The sequence below is a fragment of the Saccoglossus kowalevskii genome, chromosome 13 (assembly GCF_978046115.1).
Source record: "Saccoglossus kowalevskii chromosome 13, keSacKowa6.1, whole genome shotgun sequence".
Lineage (NCBI taxonomy): Eukaryota > Metazoa > Hemichordata > Enteropneusta > Harrimaniidae > Saccoglossus > Saccoglossus kowalevskii.
In genome coordinates this window covers 12,322,461-12,346,354 of record NC_140653.1, presented here as the reverse complement: position 1 = coordinate 12,346,354, position 23,894 = coordinate 12,322,461, and the positions used below count along the sequence as shown (strand labels likewise).

The window sequence follows — 23,894 nt, the reverse complement described above, 5'->3', positions numbered from 1 at the left end:
CCAGTAAAGACATGATTCTCAGATGTACCGGTATATCATTGTAGTTAGTTGCAGCTAAACTGTCTTTATGGAAACAATGCAATGCATATTAGCTGCAATAATTATACTAATTACAGGAGAGGCTAAAATTCAGTTCCTTCAACAGAGAAGGTGTGTTAGGCCAAACCCACAAAATAACTTGCTCAGCATATGTTGGTGATGTTGGTGAGTTGGTTTAAATTCATGTAGCAATTAAGAAGTGAAGATCATTAACTCCCAAATAAAAAAAAATACATTTGACAATTTTACTAGCATTCATGTTATTTTTTGGCTTTAAATAAATTGTTCTGAAGCATTTACAGAATGCAGCAGAGATATGACAGGTTTTCAGCAGAGAATTATGGTTTTACAGCTTACATAGATGTCCTGTTATAATCCGAGCAAATTCAATAGGAACATATTTCAAATGCTTGACTCAAAAAAATTGTCCAGCGTACCTAATTGTCATTTCTTATATCCTTATGGAATAGACACGTTATAATGAACCTCTTTATACAAAGTAGATAATTATTGGGGGTGGGGGGCATTAGTTAACCCATTCAGCATTGAAACTTGAATGAACATACATTGTATATTTGCAAAACAATCCCTTCCCTTCCACTCTAGTATCATGCATGGATCACGCAACAACAACAATATTTATGATTCAAACAGCGTGATTATTGCACATGAGCTCTCAGCAGAGTTCAATGGTTCATACATTGTTACTGATTGTTATCTTGCGATGATATCAGTTAGTCACCATTCACCAGTAACTCCAGCACTTTATATTCCAGTGAAAAATCGTACTGCAATAAAATGAAATATTGGTTTATAGGTAGATACTGAATAATTACATTTTATCGGTGGCAAAGGTCAAAATTAAGCGTATAGGCATAGTCAAATGAGGTGGGTGTTACTACCAAATGTGCTCAAAAAACTGATTAATAAATTTGTTAATGCAAATATGACAATAATTCTGTCAACAAAAATTTGAAGACAATGATTGAATAAAAATGTGCTTCTTTGCATTCATTCCTGTGAACACCTAAAAGTGGTACCAACTCAGGTTAGTTTGTATGAGTTTAGAGAGAACTATGTATGAGAGAGAGAACTACCTCTTGAAGTGGTAATTTACATAATGTACAATGTATGTTCATCAAAAAGGAGTACAATTGCCAGGAGCTTTATTCCAATGCATTATCAGATTTCCCCTCTGGTGGGTGGACGGGACAAATTTTCTGGGATTCTTACCCATATTATATGTGCATAAAAAATACTGTAAACACATTAATTATTCATTTGGGTTTTAATTTCACTGTTTTCAGTGATAAATTCAATTTGCTAAAATTAAATCTTCATGAACATATTCTCTTCACTTATATATGGCATTTGGATGTCACACAAGCACCCCATCACGAGAGGGCGCAATTTAGTGGAATACTGTGAAAAGACTTTTTGGGTGTTTTGTATGGATTTTATTTTCACTGATTATTGACGAGTTGAATTTAAAATATACGAAAAAAAATATATTCGCTGGATTTTATTTTCACAGAATCATTTCTTCAGTGAAAATTAATTTTACAGTAGTATATTGATTGAGCACAGCAAACTGACACCAGCAAAGTATATATTTATTACACTATATTTGACTCTTTATATAATTTTACTTGAATTATGAATTATTAATCAACTCATACATGCTCATAGTATTAAATTCCATTCTTTTCAAGTGAAACATTCAGTGTTAGAAAATCATCAATGAATATTACATGTCAACAACAATTTTAGAGAAGACAAGATCCTTACCTTATACTTACTATCCAGGTCTGGTCTATTAATAATATTAGGCATAGTCACAGGTAACAAAACCTGCAAAGTATAGGATAAGTGAAAACTGAATTTAATTAACTAATTGTGTTTTATACCGGAAAAACATAATATAAAACCACACTAGCAAGAAAATAATTAACTTTTGTCATTCAACTAGACGGAAATGAATTAGGGAAGTTTATCCAAATTTAAATTTGTTGCCATGAAATCATTAATTGAAGTGTACTAGCTAATAAATGGAGAGGCAACTACGGCAAACACCAAACATCTCTCAGTACATCTCATTCTATTGCATAAGCACCTGGATGCATGCAATAACTGCCATATCATACCTTTTTCAGTTTTAAAAAATTGCTGTATAAAATACCAGGGGTATGTTCAGCAAAGACTTGTCTAGTTAGGCTTAGTGAATATAATGAGAAAATGTTGTGTTAATTTCTACATGCACTAGCTAATAATCTATGTGCATAGTGCAGTGTGCACCAGAGTATTTCGACCCCTGTGTACTATCATTTACTTGCATCCAATCACAAAGTAGTTGTCCTGCCAAATGTTAATTCTAAGCCATTCTTTAACCCATTTTCAAAAACACTGTATAACAAATTCATTTATATTCTACTAGTTTATGGGTGTGTTTTTTTTAATTTGTCCAATGATAAATATACTGTAAAGAGGTTAATTATTCACTGGGTTTTAATTTTGCTTATTTCACTGACTGGAAAATGCGCTAAATTAAAACCCAGTTAATATGTAAAATTTAGCATAGAGCACATTATCTAAATGATAAAACCGTGAATTTAATACCCACTTGAATATGCCTGAAATGGTAAATCAGCAAAATTTAAACCCAGTGAAAATTAGGCATTTTACAGTAATTATTATTTTTGTGGATTTTGTATGTGAAGTAATCTTGCACAGCAAACAGTCAAAATCACATTCCAATCCCAAGAGATATATTAAAAAAAAGGCTGCAGTTGCCTGTCTCTGTATTCTTTAGTATCACTGTTCTATTATATCTTAACACACTCACCCTGTTTTGTGACAAGGAATCTGCTATTTTCATTTCTACACCATCTAAAGTTGAACTAAGTGCCATAGAAGAGCTGTGTTTGAGTAATGGCTGTGGCGCGTAAAAATTTGGTTTGCCTGAAAACAAACAAAATCAAAGAAAGCTTAGAAAGAACTCTGAAAGTACATGTATTGGATGCATACTTGAAATTGATTCAAAATTTGAGATTAGCCTTTTTGAGATGCACAACGTGAAAACAATGTGATTCCACATTATTAAAGTTTATAATACTCACAGAAAATAAATTTGATTGTACATCTGTGGTTTGCAGTCTGATTTATACCACAAATTCAATTTAAATCTGATTTTTTGAAATTGGCTAATAACAATTATATAATCAATATGCAAGGTTTTCTTTATTAAAATAATCCTGTCTGGTTTATCTCAGAGCAAATTTCAAAGAAATGTGATAGTATATATATTACATAATTTCAAAACTATATACTGGTAGCAAATAATGAAATAAAATAATTGGTTTTTGAGATTTATGGGAACCATTACATTTTGAGTTAATGTGCCAGACAATAAAAAGTGTACGAATGTGATGTTAATAATCTTGATTGTGTCAATGCTAGTGACCTAGTTTACCCCAAATAAGGAGAAATTTTTAATTAACATTCAAATGAGTGCAGATGTGTTTTGGAGCAAATGCAGTTACGGCTTTGTACGAAACAGTAAATTCTATTGTTTTCAGTACTACATGTAGATGTATAAAAAATCTTAATTATATAAATGTATCATAATAATTATAATTCAATTATAATTCTGGTGCACTCTGTGATGGGGCGTAACCTAAGATTCTCAGACAGAGGAAGAATGCATACATAAGTAGTGAATTCATAAATGCATAAATTCACAGTCACACACTCTACATACTAAATTTGGACACCCTTTCAACAAGGCGAGTCATAAAAATAGAAGTATACAAAGTAAAAATATCAGTAAACAATGCTGTACGATCTGTGTTTGAGAGATATAAGGCGACACATGTATCAAAATTTCAAGTAAAGATTTTAATTATGACTTCATTTAAAAAATCGGTCATGACAAACGATCATGGAGTTGGATACAATTTTTCTACATCCACAGTCTATAATAGAGGGACTGTGCAATGTATAATGGATACAGGCGACGACTGAATTAAGGTTGCTCAATACAGTTTTCTGAATGTGATGGGTTCAAAGCTCAGTACAGGAGTTTCTTTTTTCACCCCCTACCCTACCCCAGGCGCTGGAGGTTGTAATGTTCTGCCCGCCCGGTAGGATAATGTTACACAAACAACACTCCAGTCTGACTGCTATCAGAACAGAGTTCCGCCCACTCACTAATTAAATGCATGCGATCTTTACTCTTTGAACGATATCCAATCACACGCGACTCTTGATGTAGCTGTTAATAAACAATTGAATATATTAACTAACCATATATGGGAGATGGTGGGTAAAATCAACATTGATCATGTTGGTGTTTTTATCCCAGTTTCTCCAGTGCTGTCGTCGATAGTAAGTGGTTGAGTTCATTTGGGAGTAATTTTTGTTGGAGTTCATGTTGTACGGTTTTCTACCACGATCTGGATTTAGTTCATCGACAAACTTGTTCGAAGTTTCTTGTGTCAGACTGGAGTTAGACCAGCGTAATTAATCCCGAGCATTGGATATTATTTTGCTTTTATCATTATTAATTTGCTCCTGTGATAATCTTGAAAAAACATGAAATCACGGTTTCGGCGGATTGTCAGCGATTTTGTCAAAGGAAACATGATTACGCCAAATCACGCCGCAACCAGTCGGCAAAAACACAACAGTGTCACGGCGGTTTACAATCTCTTCAATTGCCGTAAACTGTTTGAGAGATGGCACACCAGGAATGTCTTGTAAAATAGTCTTGAAGGCTAATTTCAGCTTTTCCTTAGCAATCATGGCAACATTTTTACATTATGAACAGTTACACACAACAGTCTAAACTGAGACGCACGCTGACATCGAGAACTGAAAATGGCGCCAGTCAGGTGATTTTGTTTGCGACATTTGCTATAAATAGAGTGGGTGTTTGATTGACACTTGCGTCACCCAATCAGCACTACATCTATATTTTATGAATGGCGCACTCAGTTTCGATAGCAGTCAGACTGGAGTGTTGTTTGTGTAGCATTATCCTACCGGGCAGGTGGAACATTACAACCTCCAGTGCCTGGGGTACCCCTACCCTAACTTTAACTCAATCCTCCAGCAACTGTATATGCTTATCTAAGAACACCTATAGTTATCTAGAGGGAACACATACAATTGAATTGGGATGGGGGGGCTTAGGTTGAGGGTTATATTTAGGGTGGGGATGGTTGATTCGTCCCACAGGTTGATTCGTCCCAAGTCGATTCGTTCCACAGGTTGATTCGTCCCACAGGTTGATTCATCCCACATGTTAGTTCGTCCCAAGTCGATTCGTCCCACAGGTTGATTCGTCCCAAGTCAATTCGTCCCACAAGTTAAATCGCCCCGAAGTTGATTTGTCCCACAAGTTAATTCATCCTAAAGTCGATTCACCCCACAAGACAATTCGTCTCAAAGTAGATTCGTCCCAAAGTTGATTCATCAGATTTAAGATTAGCCCACTACAAACTCGCCCTTGTGAGCACAAAAAGATCTGAACAACAAATTGTTCATGTGCTTGTCATGCTTGCGTAATTGTTACGGTATTTTGTATTTGCCGACATTGGGTTATACCATTTGAATCATCAATTTTACTACAGGAATGAAGCAGTCGTTAGTCTAATTAGCTCTAAAAATCACGAGTCAGACCCGCTGTTTTGTTGAGTAAATAAGTGGACATGATGACGGATAAGACATGAAACAAAAGGCGTGAAAAAAAAGAGTTAAATCTGGATTAAAACTTGTATTCTCTCTTCCCCTACTATCTTCCATCTACGTCTTTAGAGTTGTATATATTTATAGGATACACTATATTAACAACAAGTAACAACTAGTTTTATTCAATACCAAGATTGACAGCCGATGCGCGAACGTACATCTAATAATTCGGCAAGATCAGTAAAACACACTTTTGACAATAAAATGTAAGTGAGGAGTAGCGAATGGTGGAATGCTCAAAGGAAATTGAAATGCAAGTTATATGCAAGTATTCATCTTCAAGTACAGTGAAAGTCGATTGACCTGGCACCCCCACGGTAAATATAAGCAAGTATGGTGGTGCTGGGTAGTCATATTTCGTTGTATATAGCAAGCGTACCAGTAAACTATATACAGTTGGCCAAACCTGCAACGTAAACCGACAAGACATACATTGTAGCATATATATACTGCACGTCAACTTCAACCTCTTGCACACAAACACAGAAATTGATCCTGCCCAAGATCGTAATGCTGACCAATGCATGCTCGGGTCTCTGCTTGGAGGATTTTGTCTTTTTGCTCTGGTGTTTCGATTTTCACAGGATTTAACAGATATCATGCTTGAGTTTTGTGAAGCGAATCGAAATATAATTTCGAAAATCTTGTTATTTTCGTGAAATTGAGATGTCAAGGTTTCCTACCTTGTGTTATTATATAAGTGGTAGGCGAATGTACCGGCGACTGACTAACTATGCCAATCCTACTTTAGGTCATTTTTTATTATCAAAGTTAAAAAAAGATTTTAACTCCATGGTTAGAGGTGCAAAAAGAACCTCCAACTCTGTAATCCATTATCTCAAAAATAACTGTGAAACTGTATTGAGCGATTTTAATGAATCCACATTCAGCTGACAAGCCCCCTTGTTGGCAGTGCACAGCGACACACGCCAACAGACTATGAAAATGTCACGGACACTCACCTTGATTTCTGCCACCATAGTTGGGTGGATACGTCGGTCCCGGATACTTGTAGTCACGGTACTGTTGGTGTTGCATAGTGGCTAGGACGACAGCTCTTTCAAGGTTACGAGTTTGAAAGACGAAAATAAAATGTGATTAGATAACAAAACAGTGTCTCACATAATTAAAATGATAAAATGGCAGACATCACAATCATGAAATCAGTCAAAACTGTAGTTGCTTCCGGGATAGCGCAATACTTCTAGTACGATAGTTCGAAAATATTAATAATATATTATAATAAAAAATTCATACTGATGAATTATAGTAGAATATTTTTTTTATTTATATAAAACATATTTGAGTGAATACTTTTCAAACAGGCAACAAATCTCTAAACGAATACTGTTATGCTAATTACTAGTACACGATGTATACGCCCTCACAGTCATTGGCATTTAGGGCATTTATATTTTAATTTCAGTTTCAGAGGGACTATGATGTATTTAGACGAATCATTGTTGAAGAATAATATTCTGCAGTTCGGCAACGCTAAACGCTACATCATGAGTTGAAAAAAATAGCCTTTCTTCAAGGTGACGTCATTTATGCTAAAAATAGACCATCATAAATCCAAGATGGCCGCCTCTTTCAGGTCTTGTATCAAGATCATCGCTAAAAAGAGGTAAATTGGGTTGCTTATCGTGTTATTTCTTCGACGCATTTGTCAATTTGTTTAAGGTGAGTTCTTATTCCTTATATTGTTGACTCATGTCTCACGTTGGCAGCATTTTTCACTTCTTGAAGCAATGTGTCAAACTCAAAGAATAAGCTGCTTGCCATTAATTATCGTTGAAACGTTTTAAAAACATTAAACATTGCTGTACAGGGTTATCATTGGCAAACCCTTTTTTGGGGGGTAACTCACACTCACGTCAAATGGTATTGTTAATCGACAACATTAAATTTCGCTAAAATGAGTAAGAGTTTGTGGTAAACATTGCGCATGATAAAACCATATTGACTCCCTGTTGTTTTATTTTCAAAATCATACGAGTTACAAACATTGTGCGTTACTTTTTTGTCCAGCACATAGTCCCCGGTTGACTGTGCTAAGCCTAACTAATGCTCTTCACATCAGCATTAAGGTAAAATTTTCGATTGAGATAACTGACCATGGTATTGACCCCCATCGATGATTCATACCCTCATGTGATCAGTCTTTCTTATATTATAACACAAGTAGAACGAAAAAATACAAACTGCTGTGATTTTTTGTAAGGTATGCTTCATTTAGTAATTTAATTTAATAATCTAGGTTATTTATTTTTAGTATATATTAGGTTTTGTATGTATAACAGATGAGGTCTTGTGTGGGCAGACAAATATGTATCTAGATCTTATTCTATTGAATGTAATCTTTATTTCATCCATTTAGAAAAGTAAATTTATTTTGGCTTAAAGTGCAATCCGTCAATCCTTGGAATGGAACTTTAAATTCAATGCTTCACATCTATTCCACATGCTGGTAGCACTTATCCTCATGTATGGCACAGACTATACAGAAAATCGAGAAACAATGAGCTGCAAAATTCATTGAAGTCTGCAAGAATAATATTGAATCCAATAAAAAATCATAGTGTTTATTCTTTGGTTAAGCAAAACTATGTCATGAATTTGACTGAGGTACAGAAAAATCCCTACTGCAGAATAGCTATCACTAAGGTTACAATATCTGGCCTTATATTTCCAATTGAAATAGGGGTATACAAATACTCCCAGATGATCTAAAATTATGCAAATTGTGGTGCAGCTAAAATAGGGGAAATGAATTGCATTCTATTCTCAGATTTTATAGAAAACATAACTAAAAATGATTCTTGTTTGTCATTTTGAGTTGCCAAAGTTATCCATTAATATATGTTGACATACATACTGTTTATTTTCATTTCAGAAAACAACAGTTTTGTATGGTTAGCAGTGTGTCCTCTATGTCGATATAACGTCCCACTGAGCACAAAGATTTGCTGTGATGCAACTAGTTGCTAATTTTCTGGTTTTTCATTGACACAACAGAATTTCATACATTGATATAGTGATCTTGAAAAACATCTTACTATAGTTATGAAATTTGTAATTTGGTGAAACAAAGTCTTATGAACAAAATAATTGTCAAACCAAGGAAATCTAGGGCCACAATATTGTGTTTGTGCCTCAAGTCACCTATACATGTACGGTCACATATTTGTTTGTTCAATGCCTACATCCCAAGAAATCAATAAACTTACTTGATTTGGGAGGGGGGGGCGCTATTTTGTCTCAGGATTCTAAAATTAGTCCTTCTCGGGGACACACTGATGGTCTGGCAATCACTGTTCACAGTTTAGCTAATTCAGCACTGATATTTGTTTTTGTGTGCCTCAAAACACAGTGTGATAGGTGTATTTGAATACAAAACACATGAAATTTCAAGTAATAATTTCCAGAGTGCCCAATTTCACTGAGAAACCTGAGCACCTGGTTGAGACAATTTCATGAGAATAAGATTTCACTGTGGGCAATATTGTATGATATTTGGACCCTGTGACAGAGGTCACTCAACCATTGTGTCAATACATTACATTCTACATACATTGTACATGACACTATACTGTTAGTCAGCAAAAATCGCAAAATGTTCTAGCGGTGAAAATTTATCTGGGGTCCTACAACGTGGAATATCAGTGCCTTTCAAAACATTTTTTCTTCACAAATGCCATGAAATTATCACATTGAGAAAATGGCTAATAGTAAAAACTAAGCGACTGACTTTCCTGTATTATATTACATGTACATGTATGTTAAAAAATGTCTGTTATGTCTGTGTGCAGATGTGTGTTCCACTAATATCTTTTATAAACAATCATCAGATTTCAATAAAACTTGGTACATAGATGCTCTGGGACAATGCACAAACTAGTTTTCAGTTAAAGTCTGTGAATAATAATTAGCTAATTTGCATAATAATCAGCCATTTTTCAGCTTTTGCACAGATAACTAAAAAAATAATCATTGCATTTCAGCAAAATTCTTTTATATAGATGCCAAAGGGCAATGCACAGATGTAATTTGTAATTGATTTAAATTGCTGGACATCAATTACCAAAGTGCTTTTGGATAATCCACAGATCTGATTACTTCAGGATTGAAACCATGCATTTTGATTACCTACTTTGTATAAATGGGGTCATGTGACTCCATTTATATGCGTAACCACAGTCCCTCTATCCCCGGTCTAGAAACGGTCATTGTATTAGGTGTGAATTGGTCTCCTTCCCTGGCAAAGGCGCATTGCGGGTGTGGGCAAAGCATTGTCACGTGATCAGTACGTGATTTGACATCGTCCGTGTTATGTATTTTTTTTACAACTTAGTTGTTTATTACAGAATTCGTACTTTTTCACATATTTTTTTAATCAGGATATCTGTATAAGGTCATATTTTAGCCAGTGAGTAGTTCTTTAATTCATCTATTTTACCAGCAACGACACATTTTCGCAACAAATTTTCATACCTTTACCCAGATATTTGTCGTTTTTGATTTTGGGGTGATTGAAATTAACTCAATTTTATTTACCATACTTCTTGGCGCGAAAACAATATTTGTCTTCGATTTTGACATTTTATAATCGAAACATATCATTAAAAATTGGTGGGCTGATTTGTTATTTGTCACACTGCATTTTAATAATGTTAAATTGAGCGACTTTTATGGATGCTTTTTAGATCGTAAATGCAAATGGCGACGTTTTGAAATGACAATGTACTCAATTCTGTGCTAAAAAAATCATTTATATACAATCATTGAAGAATTGTTATATACTTTTACATAGAATAAAGTCACTAGTTGTTGTATAGTTGACTTGAACTGTTATGAACCCCCCAAGAATCAGAAATATCACAGGTTTTTCGATCGACTACGTTAACATGAACGACGCCATTTTGACAAGATTTTTTTAGCGATGTCAGCATGTTTGCACGCGAAGTTTTTTCCCTATTAAAACGAGAACATTAACATAATTCCCGTTATTAATCTTTGAATTGCAGGAACTTGATGTTTATGAGTTGGTAGGCTGGTGGTGATGCATATCAGGGTTCAAAAAACCTAAATTTCATAGTGATAATTTTGTTTACATTATTGTTTACGTTGTGGTTGCCCGAATTTGAAGTCAAAGTGAAGTCATACAATGAGGTATCGCTTTGCATGACGGTAACTTTTGAAGGTATTGTAATCTGTCTGACTTCCTGACTCCCTCGGCCCGCGTGGGAATGGTTTGTTTACCCGCACTGCGGTTCGAGACAAAAGAACGCTAGTCGTTTCCAGACCGGGGATAGAGGGACTGTGGCGTAACTAATATATCCAGCACTGTTGCAGATAAGGATGTGTAACTAGTGCTATAATGAAGGCTTTGCAAAAGAGATATGACGAACATGTATGTCTATATATGGTCATGCGACCTGATTAATATTCATAACTGTAATGTATTTAGCACTGCTGCAGATTAAATATAGTCATGATTTCATTAAATATTAATAATTTTTATATCATAGCCACTTGGAAACACCCTGATAACTGCTTGTAGTTATATTTTTAAATGCCGTATTTGCTCTATTAGAAGCACATGTGCTTGAATGTAAATGACAGAGGCAAGTCTATGGTCAAAATAAGACATATTTCAATCATTTTTTATATAATAATTAAGTGTATTGGAGATGTGCTTCTAATATAGGAAATACAGTATTCCTTATTTGTACTTCATGCCTCCAATACCCTCAGCTCATAGGAATACTTTCTAAGCTTTCTTTGATTTATTTTTTTTGAACAGTTCTTAAAATTTAAATCATCACTGTTCCCACGAAGACTTTTAATCCTATCATGTCATAATTATGGCATACCGAAGAGAGTTAGAGAGAAGTAGCAGTGGTATGTATATATTTGTGTATTCTTAGAAAGTAATAATACTTTAATACATGACAATGTCTGCTCAGTATTCTGATTCCCTTTATAGGTTTAATGGACTGTTTACCTTTATAACATTTGGTGCATCAATGTTCATTTTAGACATTGTGAAGTTTCAGTGGAATATAGCTCAATCCCATGGATTGCACCACATGCTCATGGATGATTAAATCCGCCTCTGGCCACTAAGTAAATGAATGCTTATTATGCTCGCCTACTCAAACTGTGATTGACAGGCATTTTAAACTCATGATTTTTACATGTCGCGGTACGTTTCGATCGAAAACAACAACATTTTTACATCAAAAGCCCAACCAGATGAGTGTAATCGTACATATTCATGCCCCTGTAGATATGTATTTGGAATCACAGCTTGATCTCCAAACATCGTAAATGGCACATTTCACGGAGCTCCCGACACAATGTGAGCAGCTTGGTTCGGATTAGCATACTAATACAGCGGTGGCCATCTTGCCCCTACTTACAATTGTATAGTATCGGTTCCTCTTAAAAGAGCGGTGGTCATTTAGCAGTACATGTTTGAATTTCATGTAAACAAACAATGCATTTTACACATGTTTTGAACGTTGCTATGAGTCCCATATCAAACAGCACTTGACACATTGACCACCACCCTTTAATAACTACCTTATACTAAAATATGTTTGGATATTTAGAGTAGTAACAAATTCCCACTTCCGGTTCGGTCCACCACGAATATTCACTTTTGAGATATAATTATTGGTATGTGTTGATATTTCAGCTTCGTCGTCCTGTACTTCGTTCAGTAATTCGGACTTCCCAGATGGTGTAAGAATGAATCATTTTGCGATTTTGACTTGGAAAATGCCTAGGCTAAATTTTTTTCTGAGGAACCGCCTCTTAGCTATATGCACTCAAACTTGCAGCACATGAACCTAAAAGCGTTAGGTAATCAAACAAAAATGACGTTGTACTAAAATACATAAAGTACGTTCAAGGTCTTCACTTTTTCATAGCATAAAAATGATTTTCTCCCTTGCTTATTCAGTTATTGTGACACCCTCAAATCAACTGATTTCCATTCCCCTCAAAATTCAACAATGGTTTTAGATTTATGATATGACTCGAAACAGTTTATTTGCCTTTAATTACGTTTTGATTGTTGTCGCTGTCGTTCCTGGAATCTTGCTGATAACATTTTGGCTCAAATTCACGTAGCTATCACGGTGAAAATTTTAATAACGTCGTCGTTTGAAAAAATAATTAGCATAACAATATTGTATTATATATATCATCTATATACTAAAGCAGGCAGTTTTATCTTTTAACATTGAAAACTAGGATCCTTCGGGGAAAGTGAAAGTCAAGCCGAGATCAGAAATAATTCAAGTACACAAACAGAAATCATATGCCTCATTGAGATGTGTAGATTTAAGACCAATTTACACATATTGAAATATTTTGCTTTGTTTCTTCATAGTGCCGTATATAAATTACCTAGATGGAGTGGCCTTTAAGATTAGCGAGCGGTACAGCAGACCTAATCTTGTATCTCTACCAGTGAGCTATCATCAAAAAAATCCACATGAAGTGTTAAACAGAGAGGTGAGACTAATGTTATAATTTTGTTTTATGTTATTTTCTTATTCATTACATTTATATCGACGGTAAGGAATACAATGTGTGATTAAAATATCTGCTTGTTTATCTACTGTCCAATCTGTTGGAATCATGATCTATTAAAATAAATATTGTGTATACATAATTATTGAGACATTTATAATACTAACATCCTCAAACTATTCGTTCTATCCTATCAATCTATACATGTCTCTTGTCCTTATCCTTGCCACAATAGCAATCAATGTTTTTTAAACTGTTTTAGTGGGCTTTCTGTTCTGCTTGATTTCAAATACCGTATTTGCTTCATTAGAAGTGCACCTCTAATAGAAATACACATAAGCCAAAAATTAATTTATTAATGACTGGATCATAAAAATATGACTTAACCTTTATTGCACTACTAATGAAGCAAGTAATATAATGTGGATTACTCTAGTTGGAGTTCATTTTTGCTGGAAAAAAAATCCCAAGTAATTTACATATACTTGAAATTAAGTTTTAATCTTAGAAAAAAGTGTTTTCACTGCATTTTATTTTTACTGATTTATTCAATCTGTGAATATGGTGAAAATAATTTCTAGGAGAAAATAATTTAAGGTATTCTACAGTTTAATAATATAGTCAGGGATTATTCCATATAATTATTGGAGACAAATTATTTTAGGATCTTTGGTTTTGACAAACACTTCTAATCTCATTTTGTTTTCTTTGTAGTATGATTTTACTGTAGAGAATGAGATAATAAGATGGGCTGATGAGATGAAACAAAGTCAAGCTGCCAGAGAAGCCCAGGCTCAATCCATGAGAGAAGCGGAAGCACATTTAGCATTTCTTGGGACTGCAAATTCAGCAGCTCAAAATGATTTAGATATCTTAGCTAGCGCTAATGATAGTACAGTACTGGACCCAGTGGTTGCTAATATGAGTAACGAAGTGTTGCAACCTGTGCCACTAAATCAACCGCTGTGTATGCAGAACAATCAAAATAGAACTAGTTCTAGAAGTTTTGATATTTCAGATTTCGAAGGAGAAGCATCAGATCCTTTTGAAACCACAGAGTTGAAAACACTGAATGATATGGAGGAACTGAGTCGTGTTTTACAAAGTAGCTATCCCAATGCCTCGCCTTCGAACACTGGGGATGCAAATGTTGCAAATACCCAAAATAGGAATCAAACTGAAACGGTGTCATTCCAGGCATCTACAGGGCATGTGTCTTTTAGTCGAGGGAGTGATCAAAACCACTCCCAACAGGTGATTAGTAATGGACCAACAATAAATACACCTTTGAATTACACTACAAATATTAACGGCTTCTATGGCAGTCACAATAGTCCACAAGATCCTTTTATTCGCCAACCACCACTTCCACCCATCCAATCACCTAGATCTGAAAGCCCTTACACAAACTGTACAGCGAACAGGAGTTCTTCAATGCCAGATATCTCCGGTCAAATGAACTATTCTAGCGGAAACCCTGAGTACGCAAGCTATCCAGAATCATTATCATTCCAGACAGCTGTAGTTTCGGACTGCACCACCAGATCGGCAACGCCACCACCTCCATATTTGGAGACAGGGGTAAGAGATGATAACAGAATAAGTAGCAGATGTAGACTAGATAGAATGCTCCCTTTTAGGACGTCGCTATCACCTGGTACAACTGTGAATTATCCGCCAGGTTACCCACAGGTAGGCACTATGCCTTAGCCATGACAGTGTGCCAATAACTTGAACCTTTCAATAGGTACTCTCACCTAACCTAACATTTCTAGCTTGTTACTTGCATGTACCGGTAGCTAGTGCATATATTTAGTAGCTATAATCTCATAAATTACATCTCTGTGTCGTTCTTGTTCAGATCCCACCATCTTTCGAAAAACTGACTAATAAATTTGGTGTTTCAGGATTTTTGTGTTGAATTAACAAGTTCAAAGTAAATCAGTATGTTTTGTCTTTATAATAAATCATTAATATGCTTATTCAAACTTTCAAAATGAGGATTGGTCAAACATCTTTCTCCAGTCACATGTGACCTGATTAATAGATCACACCGTTGGATGCTTCCAGTAGGCAATGTTGTATTATAGGTTTGTTAATATACATCTAGCATCGGAAACAATAGAATTTACCATTCTGTAAAAACGTATCTGCACTTTGTTCAACATTTCAATTTTCCTATATTTGGGGTTAATTCCAGTACCAAAATTATGTGTTTAAGATTATTGACGTCTCATGTAAGCACAGAATCATCAAATGTAGAAGCATTTGTGATGAAAATAAAATCCTGTCAATGTTCTTACAGCGCGAATCATTATTTTTGCCAATTCAGGCTGTTATCTCTTATTAAATTATTACAAGCTGGATGAAGGTGCATACTAATATGGTTATGATGAGAATACTGCAACGTATGCACTCAGGCAGTACAGGAGGAAACAACCTCAGCTATGCATCAGCTGATTCTACCTTTGTTCATACTTTGGGTTACTCTCAGTATAAAGACAGTGAGAGTATCGGCAAACACTAAGTGGAGGTTGTTGTGAACACATACTATCTGAGTGCATAGCTTGTAGTCTATTGTAATAATCTTATTTTTAATATCATTAATCATCCTAATCCAACCGTGTGGCGTCTGTCATCTTAAAAATACCTTGTAGTTGTTCCATGTATCTACTAAATAGGAACATGTATTTGACCAAAATAGCTGATATTTGACGCGTGTATCAAGGGTCTGCATTATACATGTAACTGCTTAGATGCATGGGAAATTACTGCATATACTGTAGATGTAGTCACTACATGTACACGTATGTTGATATAATTTATTTCATGGCAACACTACCAATTTTATCACTTGGTAATGGTAATAATTTTTTTTCCCAGATTAAATATTGAGTATAATGTAATTTGAATAAAAAACACAAGACAAATCTGATGTTTGCACAAACAAAGGGGTTTATTTGATCTCTCTGTCAAACTCCAAACATATTTAATCCATTACATTGATTAGTTAGTTACAGTACAGTATAGTTCATTGTACCTATTCTGGTTTATATAGTGTTTTGGTATTCAACTTCCGCTATGATAGTGTTTTGTCTTTAGTTCACAATATCATACTTGTTTGGAGTGTTTAGAGCTGGTAGTTTACCATTTCATGCAGGGTATTAGCTGGTAGTTTACCATTCCATGCAGGGTGTTAGCTGGTAGTTTACCATTCCATGCAGGGTATCAGCTGGTAGTTTACCATTTTATGCAGGGTATTAGCTGGTGGTTTGCCATTTCATGCAGGGTATTAGCTGGTAGTTTACCATTTCATGCAGTGTATTAGCTGGTAGTTTACCATTTCATGCAGGGTATTAGCTGGTAGTTTACCATTCCATGCAGGGTGTTAGCTGGTAGTTTACCATTCCATGCAGGGTGTTAGCTGGTAGTTTACCATTTCATGCAGGGTATCAGCTGGTAGTTTACCATTTTATGCAGGGTATTAGCTGGTGGTTTGCCATTTCATGCAGGGTATTAGCTGGTAGTTTACCATTTCATGCAGGGTGTTAGCTGGTAGTTTACCATTTCATGCAGGGTGTTAGCTGGTAGTTTACCATTTCATGCAGGGTATTAATAGCTGGTAGTTTGCCAGTTCATGCAGGGTATTAGCTGGTTGTTTACCATTCCATGCAGGGTGTTAGCTGGTAGTTTACCATTTCATGCAGTGTATTAGCTGGTAGTTTGCCATTTCATGCAGGGTATTAGCTGGTAATTTACCATTCCATTCAGGGTATTAGCTGGTAGTTTGCCATTTCATGCAGGTATTAGCTGGTAGTTTGCCATTTCATGCAGAGTATTAGCTGGTAGTTTACCATTTCATGCAGGGTGTTAGCTGGTAGTTTGCTATTCCATGCAGGGTGTTAGCTGGTAGTTTACCATTTCATGCAGGGTGTTAGCTGGTAGTTTGTCATTCTATGCAAGGTATTAGCTGGTAGTTTGCCATTTCATGCAGGGTATTAGCTGGTAGTTTACCATTTCATGCAGGGTATTAGCTGGTAGTTTGCCATTTCATGCAGGGTGTTAGCTGGTAGTTTACCATTTCATGCAGGGTGTTAGCTGGTAGTTTGCCATTCCATGCAGGATATTAGCTGGTAGTTTGCCATTCCATGCAGGATATTAGCTGGTAGTTTACCATTCCATGCAGGGTATTAGCTGGTTGTTTACCATTCCATGCAGGGTATTAGCTGGTAGTTTGCCATTTCATGCAGGGTGTTAGCTGGTAGTTTGCTATTCCATGTAGGGTATTAGCTGGTAGTTTACCATTTCATGCAGGGTATTAGCTGGTAGTTTGCCATTTCATGCAGGGTATTAGCTCGTAGTTTGCCAGTTCATGCAGAATATTAGCTGGTAGTTTGCCATTCCATGCAGGTTATTAGCTGGTAGTTTACCATTTCATTCAGGGTGTTAGCTGGTAGTTTACCATTTCTTGCAGGGTGTTAGCTGGTAGTTTATCATTTCATGCAGGGTATTAGCTGGTAGTTTGCTATTTCATGCAGGGTGTTAGCTGGTAGTTTGCCATTTCATGCAGGGTATTAGCTGGTAGTTTACCATTTCATGCAGGGTATTAGCTGGTAGTTTGCCATTTCATGCAGGTATTAGCTGGTAGTTTGCCATTCCATGCAGGATATTAGCTGGTAGTTTACCATTCCATGCAGGGTATTAGCTGGTTGTTTACCATTCCATGCAGGGTATTAGCTGGTAGTTTGCCATTTCATGCAGGGTGTTAGCTGGTAGTTTGCTATTCCATGTAGGGTGTTAGCTGGTAGTTTGCCATTTCATGCAGGGTATTAGCTGGTAGTTTACCATTCCATGCAGGGTGTTAGCTGGTAGTTTGCCATTTCATGCAGTGTATTAGCTGGTAGTTTGCCATTTCATGCAGTGTATTAGCTTGTAGTTTGGCATTTCATGCAGTGTATTAGCTGGTAGTTTGCCATTTCATGCAGGGTATTAGCTTGTAGTTTCATGCAGGGTATTAGCTGGTAGTTCATCTTTTTATGCAGGGTATTAGCTGGTAGTTTACCATTCTATGCGGGGTATTTGCTGGTAGTTTCTTGCAGGACAGTACTATATACATGTGGTTCCTTGCATGTCATCACAATTTAAATTGATCCTCTCCTTTGTTTCTAACCAACTTTTTAGCTCCGCTGTCGACTTTGTCAAGCGGAGCTTATCATATGAGTGATTGTCCATCGTCGTCCCTGTCAATGTTTTACTTTTTCGACTTCTTCTTGAAAACTACAAGCCTGAATGCTTTGATACTTGGTGTATTTGTACCTTGGGTAGACCTCTCTTAGATTTGTTCATTTCATGATGATATCTTCAATTCTCTAATTTTGGTGAATATTTTTGTCATTTTTGATAAAAAGTGATATTTTCAACTTCTTGTTAAAAACCGCAAGTTCATTTGCATTTGCTTTGATATTACATATATAGGTAATACATGTGGACCTCTCTCAGATTTGTTCATTTTGTAATGATATCTTTAATTCTCTAATTTTGGTGAATAATTTTGTCATTTTTGGTAAAAAGTGATATTTTCGACTTCTTGTTAAAAACCTCAAGTCCAATTGCTTTGATATTACATATATAGGTACTACATGTGGTTCTAACTCAGATTTGTTCATTTCATGATGATATCTTCAATTCTCTAATTTTGATGAATGTTTTTGTAATTTTTGGTAAAAAGTGATATTTTCGACTTCTTGTTGAAAACCGCAATTCCAATTGCTTTGATATTACATATATAGGTAATACATGTGGACCTCTCTCAGATTTGTTCATTTTGTAATGATATCTTTTATTTTCTAATTTTGGTGAATATTTTTGTAATTTTTGGTAAAAATTGATATTTTCGACTTCTTGTTAAAAACCGCAAGTCCAATTGCTTTGATATTACATATATAGGTACTACATGTGGTTCTTACTCAGATTTGTTCATTTCATGATGATATCTTCAATTCTCTAATTTTGATGAATATTTTTTTAACTTTTTGTAACTTTTGTTGAAAACCGCAAGTCTGATTGTTTTGATACTATACATATTGTTCATTTTCTAATGATATCTTCTGTTCTTTAATTGAAATGTGCATTGCTAACAGTGGAGCTATGCACAGCGGAGCTATCTCAGCCGAGAGGCTGCTTGTTTATGCTTCTCACCCTTTTGTTATTATTTTGCAACAATTCCACATGATGTGATTCATTTGAAATTACATGTATGTTCCAATTAAAAAAAGCACTGTTCCCTTTTCTTTTTTACACATTGTTAACTCCAACACTGCAATTTCATCATATGTGGTATGGGTCTTGGCACCATTCAATTCATCCATACTTTCTTAAAGACGAATGTTAGACTGTATAAGAATGTGGACATGCAACTGAAACAACAAAGGGGAAAGACTGATGGTATCTGCTCGGTGTATTCCCAGCTTTTTATTCACACAATTGTTCAATTCCTTGTCGTCATATATCACAATGTAGATTTTCAAATGTGAAGTTACCACACATAAAGTATTTCAGTTATTTGTTCATATATCTAGTGTATTGGTAGAACACTGAATTCAATTCCAGAATAAGAAGACAGCACCAGCTTTCATAGTTTATCCTATTTCTTTATTTTTGTTTTAGACTTTGAGTAGTTATACACCATTACCACCATCACCAAATCCACATCATTCAGACTCTAGACCGATTGATGCCCCGCCAGCTTACTCTGAGAGGGATAATATATTACCTAATCCTTACAATACATTGTTGGAAAAAGAAAAACGTTTTATTGATGATATTACGGATATGGGATTCCCACAACATAGAGTAGCTAGATGTGTTCAAAGTCTGGGAGAAGATAAAAAACAGGTAACGTTTACAAGTCCTATTATAAATACAACTACAAGCTGTGGTTTGATAAATTGTGATAATTTATTGTCATCTAATTTGGTAGCCATACATGTATGTCATAAATCATTTCAGAGTACAGGAATAAATAAATACAAAGTACACACTCAGTGTATGTTTGTCTTTTGACAGTAATGTGAGTTATTGATTTGATAGTTAAGAGTTAACACAGTACATGCTGATCTTATTGTATGCCAGTATACATGGCCATACACGGAGACTTTCAGTACACTATATTAAATTTGTTGTTGTCAATAATCATAATGTTAGTGAATATTGTTGATAGAGTTCATAAAACGTTTACCACAGATCTCAGTTAGCAACACTAGCTCCAGCTTAACTACTAAACCTTGGCTATTAAACTGTTTCCTTGCATTCATATAATGAAGATGGCTATTTGATTGGTATATGTTAGTCTTAGATTTTGATTTTAACAGTAAACTGATCAGTAATATTACCATTATGCAGCATTTAGATTGCAAGATTTACCACAAAAACGTTGTCTGAATATCAGTTGAAATTGCTAGGATATTCTTGTAATTTGAAAATGAAGTACATAATCTCAGAAAACTGGTGCTGGGTGTATCAAAACAGAAACATAGGAATGAGTATCCAGTATCAACAAATTGACATTGACCTTTATCTGCTATATTCTATTCAGGTTTGTAAATACTTGCATCTGCTGGTGGTTTGTGCCATTTATTGAAAAAAGGTTTTATAAATTCAATCTATTGTTGGCGGAGGGCAACAGAGTAGCAGTCAGGTTGGAGTTAGTGGAGATAATAGCTGAAACATGTAATGGAATTTACAGACAACCAAAGAGGGATTTTTGTTACAAGAATGAGTATTACTTTCAATACCAACACCGAACATAGAGGTTTTCTGATCAGTTTATTTCGGTGCCCACTGTAATATGATTACAGTAGTCATAATGTGACACATTGTATACAAAATATGATATAGTATGTACACTGTCAATATTACTGTATGTTATGGTCACATGATTCACATCCATCATTTTCTGCAGGTAATTGAAACATTGTGTGCAATAGATAGTCTAGTAGCAGTTGGATATCCAGAAGAATATGTAGAAATGGCGTTGAATTTACAAGACAATGAGGAACAGGCAAGTACAATATGTGTACCGTATTTACTCTATTAGTAGCAAAGCTTTAATGTAAGTACCAAGGTATGATCAAACTATCGGTATAAAGTCTCGTTTTGTGATGTGATGTTGCTGGTGGTTGTGATTCTTGTATCCAGACTACATTTTAGTTGACTGAAATTCACCTTCTTCTTGCGTTACTCAAATCTCTTATGTTTTTCATTACAGGCAATTGAATTTCTGAAGCTTCTACAACAGTTCGAAGAGCTAGGGTTTAAACAGGAAGAAATTACAAGGCAATTAATTTTACATGGAAATAATCAAGAAAAAGTTCTGGACGGTTTAACCGCATAAGTCTTGACTAGGATGACAATTGTAATATATTTGTGCGGATTTACACATATTATCAGCTACTTTTATGAAATTTTTCATTTCTTTTTTGAAATGCATTGTATAGGATGTTAAGTAAAAAATTGATTTATGTGTGTCTTTTTTTATGTTGCATTTACAATAAGTGTGTTGTAGGCATTGTGGGAATCACATGGGTAATGTGTCAGAATTTATTACTGGGTTTCTCTTTGTTTTGTTTGCTCTGTTTATATCAATGAATTTACCTTGGAGGATTTTATAATCAGTGAATTGTGTTGTGGCCTGACATTGTTGATACATGTGGAGGAGGGGTGGGCGTATACTTCCACCCAGCTAGAACATACAGTTATTGTTTGGAGAAATGGTCTTTCAATGTGCACAAAGATGTAACACGACCAATATCAAATTTATGTCATCTTGTCTTGTCATCTCCTGGAATTATCGGATGGAAATCCTGCTATCTTATCATGTTGTTAAAATATGTTGATCATTCTCCTGTATATTTTACAGTGATCTGAAAATCACTCACAGTGACTGCCCTCACAGTATTTCCGTTTCACAGAGGCTAAACCAAGGTGGTACATTTTGAATCTTGCGCATGTGCAATTTTGAGTGTCTGTAAAATGTCCCACATACGGTATAATGGGGAAAATGGGTAGAATGGGGAAAATTTTCTGTTTCAGGGGATGTTTTATCAATTGAAATCAACCTTCAATGCATGTATATCTGATCGATTGCAAGAACACGAGTACATTATCCAGCTTACAGCATGTTAATCGCACTTAGAGTTTGTAACAACCATGATCCACTGATTATGTTGGCATAAATATGTACATGCATTTCGGGCCTTGTTACTATTGTCTATGCAACATTTATATATTCAAGAATACTTATTACTACACTTGGACCATGACGAGGTAAAAAAGCCAACCACTGACCTCAGACCACTCAATGTCTGAGCGCTAACATCGAATTTCTGGTAGATCAAAGGATAAGGTACTTTGAACTTTGAGTTGTGAGTTTGATCTCAACTTGAGGCTTAGATATCACACTGGTGTGGATGCAATATCTGCATATTGTACTGCACAAGAACAAAGAGGTCAGAGTGTTGTGATAAATGTTGAATGTATATCTGTGGTATTGAATGATCTCAATTTAAAACGGTATAAATTTTCGCTGAGACGAGAAGCAAAAACGAGGTAATCCGGTTTTGAAAGCACACATGTGAATCGGTAACTTATTTTGGTTATATGATGTGGGCTGCCTCGCCATGTTAGCATGTTTGTAAGTTTTCTACTGATCAAATATGACCTTCGATTTGGGATGAAACCAGTTTGCATACAATATGATACATACCAGTATTACAAGTGTTTGGCTTGGATGAAGTTTGCTATACTGTGTTGTATCTTTTGTATACACTTTATGTATTCTACTGTCATGAAGACGATATAGGCTGTTGCACTTGTTTACGTTTTGCTCGAGCATGTGCATACCATATAAAAACTGGTTAGCATGAAATAGTTTTCCTCTGCTGTTATTAAATATACATGCATGTGTTCCTGTCAATACAACTTATGGGCAATGTTGTCACAGTAAAGCTTTGTCCTATAAACAGTGACCAACATTTGTTATCAGAAATTTGCATACAGTGATGTCAGTACCACAGGCTGCCTCCAGGTGTGCAAGTATCTGAATAACTTTATATTAATCAAGTTATCACGATTGTTTCCACTAATGTCAGTTTTTGATAAACCAAGTTGTCCATCTATTCTAGTTTTTGTAACAGTGTCTCCTCTTACCTCGTCACTGCTGCCAACTGTTTTTTTTTTTTAAATGTAAATATTGTATAATACTGAGGAAATACGGTTTTGGTGTTGGTCTAATTTTTATTTTGCATATGATTAAATGTGATTCTGGATTGGTCAGATGCTAATGTTGTGAAAAAGTTGCTAACTACATGTATGTGCCAGTTCATCTGATTGGATGTTGTGTGCAACAACACTTGCATAGTCAGAAACTAATGTATCATATTTAAAGCTTAATATTTAACTGGTGTGAACATGTCTAATTTCTGTATATTTATAAATATTGGCAATAAATATGCAAATATCTCTACAAGGAGAACCTGGAGTTTCATTTGTAAACAATTTAATTC

At 35.2% G+C, this 23,894-nt stretch overlaps 2 protein-coding genes across 3 annotated transcripts; one reads left to right on the top strand and one right to left on the bottom strand.

Annotated features, from left to right (window-relative positions):
- Nucleotides 1-486: 486 nt before the first annotated feature.
- On the bottom strand, nt 487-6,960 carry LOC100371524 (uncharacterized). Its single transcript, XM_002736161.4, has 4 exons — nt 6,750-6,960; nt 2,882-2,997; nt 1,828-1,890; nt 487-827 (listed from the first exon to the last, which is right to left on the bottom strand). The coding sequence occupies exons 1-4, from the start codon at nt 6,823-6,825 to the stop codon at nt 774-776; spliced, it is 309 nt and encodes a 102-aa protein (XP_002736207.1). The 5' UTR covers nt 6,826-6,960; the 3' UTR covers nt 487-773.
- A 369-nt stretch (nt 6,961-7,329) lies between these two features.
- Nucleotides 7,330-23,863, top strand: LOC102801716 (uncharacterized). Of its 2 annotated transcripts, none has more exons than XM_006818269.3 (7): nt 7,330-7,470; nt 11,594-11,691; nt 13,190-13,314; nt 14,047-14,913; nt 19,999-20,226; nt 21,293-21,391; nt 21,599-23,863. In XM_006818269.3, the coding sequence occupies exons 2-7, from the start codon at nt 11,655-11,657 to the stop codon at nt 21,722-21,724; spliced, it is 1,482 nt and encodes a 493-aa protein (XP_006818332.1). In that variant the 5' UTR covers nt 7,330-7,470; nt 11,594-11,654; the 3' UTR covers nt 21,725-23,863. The 2 variants fall into 2 exon arrangements, with proteins under 2 accessions (XP_006818332.1, XP_006818331.1); XM_006818268.3 differs by having other exon boundaries at nt 14,047-15,024.
- The last annotated feature ends 31 nt before the right edge of the window (nt 23,864-23,894 follow it).